The sequence below is a fragment of the Amblyomma maculatum genome, chromosome 6 (genome assembly GCF_055883805.1).
Source record: "Amblyomma maculatum isolate TAMU_Amacu chromosome 6, ASM5588380v1, whole genome shotgun sequence".
Classification (NCBI taxonomy): domain Eukaryota; kingdom Metazoa; phylum Arthropoda; class Arachnida; order Ixodida; family Ixodidae; genus Amblyomma; species Amblyomma maculatum.
This window is the reverse complement of record NC_139349.1, coordinates 97778810-97784093: the sequence shown is the minus strand read 5'-3', so window position 1 is coordinate 97784093 and position 5284 is coordinate 97778810. Positions and strand designations below refer to the sequence as shown.

Below are 5284 nucleotides of genomic sequence, written 5' to 3'. Positions count from 1 at the left end.
AACTATAGAGAAAACTACTATGTGCAAAACAGGGCTTTACTTTCAAGCCGCACCTAAACGTAGCCATGTACATTGCTCTCGCTTAACTCCAGGTTTGACCACAAGCTAAACCACAGCTAATATATATATATATATATATATATATATATATATATATATATATATATATATATATATATATATATATATATATATATATATATATATATATATATATATATATATATATATATATATATATATATATATATATATATATATACATGCACTTCGCCAACAAGGAAGCAGTTGAAGTGTACGTGTTTCTTTATTTTAAATAACAGTGTGTCCAGTAATGAATCTGTGATGAAGCCTTGAGGTAGACGTCCAGTCCTTTCGAATTGAGCGGTTTGGCAGGTCTCTGCAAACAAGGCAAGCAAAATGATTGTTTCACGTTAGATTCTGCGTGTCTAAGTGAATAAGACAGAACCGGGATTTATTACAGGGGTGTTTCACGCTCGAAAGCTAAATGAGAGCACATATGAAGCATTACACCAGGACCAAGAAAAACAAAAAAGGGAAAGGTAGCGAAGCGAAGAAGAACTTTTGGTTGGCTTGGTGACGTCTGTATGTCGATTTATTTATTTATTTATTTATTTATTTATTTATTTATTTATTTATTTATTTATTTATTTATTTATTTATTTATTTATTTTTTTATTTATTTATTTATTTGTTTATTTATTTATTTATTTATTTATTTATTTATTTATTTATTTATTTATTTATTTATTTATTTATTTATTTATTTATTTATTTATTCTAGTCGTAAGGCTTTAGAGGGTGAATACAGATGCATGTAGCCAGAGCGCACAAAGCCAAGAGTATAAATTATATACAATTCTTGTAAAATCAGTTTCCAGAGCGATACCATCGTATAAACCTTCCAAGGTTTCAACAACACTTCAAAAACGACATGTCTGAATTTCAATCCTGGAATTCTTCCATTTGACTTTGCTTCAGCAAGATTATCCCTCCATGTTTTCTGTTTTTGATCAATATATTTTGGTGTGTGTCAGCGAGAACTATAGGAAATTTCTTATAACTTGGTAGCTGAATTTGAATTCAAATCTCTTATTGTACAAATGGTCAAGGGTAGTACGCATCAGTTGATGTGAATTATTCATATAGTTGGCTACATACCACTAATTACGGAAAAAAGAACTATATGTTTTAAAGCAAAGAGATCTCTGTTGCTCAGAGGCGCGAAAGCATGCACCAAAAGCTTTCTTTTTTTTTTAATTTTATTTTCCTCGCACAAAGCCGAAACAGTTCCCTCAAAAAGACCGGGAAGTCCAGTGCAAATGCAAAATGGCGGTTATGCAGTGGGCAAAGACTGTCCTTTGTGCGCCCAGCTACAGAACGAAAGGAGAGTACCCTCCGCGTCATAATGGCGCAGGCTGTTCGAAGTGAATGTCGAACCTAATGCAACCTGTGATCAGTGGACGCCGAGTTGGCACTGGTATCCTAGAATGCCTTTTAAACTCAGGCTCGGTTTTATGCAAAAAAGAAAGCATTGCATTTCTTCGCACTCTCAAGTTTGTGCGAACGTGCCCATCTTTTGTAAAAATCCAACAGAGTATCGTCTGGTCCGCGGGCATTAACTTTCCATGGGCAGCGACCACTAGGCTGCTAAATAAAAATATCATCTGCAAATTGCAGTAAGAGTCCTTTTTTTTTTATGAATACCGCCCCCTGCGTTTTCTAGTGATCCCTAAATTTTTCTTTTTATTTCAACAAAATATATAACCTCAACCGTTGAAAATGCTTGAAAAAGCCTACAGTATTTTCTTCCATTTCAGATGCATCTGCGGTAACAACTGATTTGTCACGAAGTATTTCAGTGTCCTACCCCCCTTTCATTCTAAGCACCGCCGTATAAATTGTCTCTCAGCATAGCAGTTCTGAAGTATTTTTGTTCCTCGAACAGTGCAGGTAAAAAGCACATCACACACACAAAAAAAAAAACAACCTCGCGGCATCTAAGAGAGAGAAGTAGGCAATAGAAGCCCTCAGACCTGTGTTTTCTAAGCATCAGTTTTTCATCCTTGCGACACACGCCGCTATCTGCGTCTCAGTGCGACATTCACTCAAGTACCTTCTACGTCTCGTCTCCTTCTGAGTGCGAGTGGTAGGTATTCACAACCATGAATAGTCAGATGCTGCTATTAACAGAACATATCACTGAGAATACATAACCGACCTAAATACCTGCGCACCAGCTGCTGAATATTCCGCTTGGGTCCTTCAGCCCCAGAAGCCACCGCCTCCGTAGCCTCCGCCATAGCTTCCACCGTAGCTTCCACCATAGGAGCCGCCGTAAGAGCCACCGTATCCACCGCCGTATCCACCACCGTAGCCGCCTCCACCGTAGCCCCCTCCACCGTAGCGGCCGTACTTCTTGGCCTTAAGGTGGCTAATGAGGCCGCCGTAGGCGACAGCCACAACGACGCACACGACGAGGATGGCCAGCTGCGATATAAAAGAAACCACAGGCTCTTACTGGTTCTTACTCGTGCTGTGACACGACAGCAGAGTTTGGATGAAGAAAAAAAAATGATCGACATGGTTAAAGAAAATATTTTTGACTCAAATGTCTAAATATGCATCTGTGCAGCAAGCATAGCACGCACCTAGCTTGTACATTAATTCTGAGAGCTATGAACTTGATTACTTCAGAACGTGATGTTCTGATGTTCTACAGCCGTTAAAAAAAAAAAAAAAGAAAAACTATGTCTTAATGTCATAACATGCGGGCATATATTTACCAGGAAACATTTGCGTGGCAATAAAAAAATGCAATAAAATCGATTACGACGTGTTGTGCACTTTTCTTTCTTTTTGTTGCGCGTATTGGTGCTCATCATATGTCTGAATATACTTTGCCGCATTTCATTTACGCACGTCAACGAAGAAACCCGACGCAGTATGCCTACACGAGCACCTTGACGTCAGTACCACAATTTGTATGCTATCATCCTTGCTGCTGAAATTGAAGGCCTTCAAGAGCCTAAGTTGATTACCAGTCTGACTTCAATTGTATATGTTTCATGAGGCTTAAATATCATAGCTTACAAGGTGCGAATAATGTACTTTCGTGCAAAAAACAGCTTCAACTTTTACGCAGCATGTCGTTTCAACTCTACACTTTGTGTTCTCACTAACACCGCCAATAACAACGAACAACGGAAGTATTTCGCTAAAAGTAAAGTACAGAGTTCGAAGAATGAGATTAGATTTGAAAATCTCTATGCAGCAATTAGTTGAAACAAAAATTGAACGCGGGCTCAGCTCATGAAATCGGTGACGAAACTTTAGAGACATGTCTAGGGCATGTCATATAGACTTTTGCATCAAGGGAGGCATTTGTCGAAACGCCTCCTCTTTGGACTGTCAGAAACCGCGGTTCCACCACAACTCCACTGTGCTAACAGGAGTTGCTTATGAAAGTCCGGAAAACAGTATGGCAGCTCCAAGGGAGCCCTCAATGCAGTGGTCTATAGCCGCCATCAATAATGAATCACAATAAAATTATCTATCGTTCAACATGTTTCAATTGATGAGGGTGAACGCACAATTTTTTAGCTATAATCTAGAGTGTCCATCACTAGTAATATGCTTCACAGAGTTAGTTTTGGATACAGCTATCTTCCTCAGTGCACGTCAACCTTCTATTCCGTATCTCAAACTGGGTCCAATACCCAAGATAAATTGTTAAATCATGGATGACTGCGGTAACCTTATCGAGATTTGGAATCAATGTCGGTTCCTCTGAAACATCAGCAATAATTAGGGTGCCTTTCTAGCCCTACGTCACATTGCATTTCCTTTTTCGAACGCTTTAATCGAAGGAAATTCAAATAAGATATCTGAAGCCATGAAAAGAAAACGCAATGTCTGCTCACCAAAGTCCTCATGGTGTCTGCTCGATCAGAAAGGTCCTCAGCTGGGATAATGGTAGCGTGAGAAGCGCCAATATGGCTTTTATAGCGTGGCTTTCAAAACTTCTCGGAATACCCCTTCGCGTGACGTAACCCACTCTCAGTTTTCCCGTAACAACCCTTCGTCATGGACCAACTCATGTTGCCGCATCGCAAGAGGCGCGGCAAGGGTCCGGGTAGCTCAGATTAATTTAGCTCAAACCAGCAAATTCCCCACACCCTTTGCCCCCTTGATGTATTTTGAAACGTCTATGCCAAGATGAAACTGTACGATACAGACTTCTCTGTCGCTGCCTTGTGTCCAGCCTTCGTGTTGGGTCGTTTCGGCCACGCACCGTACGAGGGTACCTGAACAAGTTTCCTCAAGGTCACTAGCGCTCTTCGAAGGTCTTACACGTGTAGGGCGCAATTTACGAGAGTTGGCATTTACTACGGAGCAAATAATCCCGGCTTGTTACTTATTCTGTTGAGACGAAGGCTGACTGTCATGTGTCAATATAACGAAATGATGCGCTACATAGGGACGTGTTTGCTCGAATTTTTCTAGGAAGCCTAGGCGGCCGGCGTGGAACTTGTCTCACGTAAATACTGAGTGGGAGCAAACATTATTTGACAGTCATAAATGAATAAGGTAGGGCTTAGGCGGACAGTTCTCGCAAAATACTGAAATGAAAGTGGACGCAAAAGTGAAAAACAAGAATGACAAGGCGCTGTGTTACGCAGGTGCTCCCTTCCCGTTGCATGCACTTGTTATCCACCTTGCTTCAATAAATATTTACTCACTATTTTCGAAAGATGTTCGGTACCTGTTTCTTCACATCAACTGCTCTTTTCTTTCGTGTCTAAACAATGTGCCTGTGTCCCACAACTGTGTATTAGTGACAGTGGCGTTTGACTCCTTAGCCAAAGGTCGCCTGATCTCAAGCCGGCCACGGACGCTCCATTTCGGTGGAGGCGACGAAGAAGCGCCTCCGCATTTACGATATGAGTGCATGTTCAAGCTCCCCCGGTGATCGAAATCAACCCGGTGCCTTTAACTGGATTATTGCTCGTGCACTGGATTGCGTTGCACCATACCATACGATACCATACCATGCCATACCATACCATACCATACCATACCATACCATACCATACCATACCATACCATACCATACCATACCATACCATATGATACCATACCACGACTTGCCATACCATGCCGTAACATACCATACCATATCATATCAGGCCATGTCATACCATACTATACCATACCGTACCATACCATACCACAAAATCACCATGTCATTCCATGTCATGAC

The 5284-nt window shown here is 40.8% G+C and overlaps 1 protein-coding gene across 2 annotated transcripts; it reads right to left on the bottom strand.

Moving 5' to 3' along the window:
• Positions 1–288: 288 nt before the first annotated feature.
• Positions 289–3979, bottom strand: LOC146186364 (uncharacterized). 2 transcript variants are annotated; one of them, XM_084607149.1, is made up of 3 exons: positions 3945–3979; positions 2251–2511; positions 289–400 (listed from the first exon to the last, which is right to left on the bottom strand). In XM_084607149.1, the coding sequence occupies exons 1-2, from the start codon at positions 3954–3956 to the stop codon at positions 2287–2289; spliced, it is 237 nt and encodes a 78-aa protein (XP_084463275.1). In that variant the 5' UTR covers positions 3957–3979; the 3' UTR covers positions 289–400; positions 2251–2286. The 2 variants fall into 2 exon arrangements, with proteins under 2 accessions (XP_084463275.1, XP_084463274.1); XM_084607148.1 differs by having other exon boundaries at positions 2259–2511.
• Between the last annotated feature and the right edge of the window lie 1305 nt (positions 3980–5284).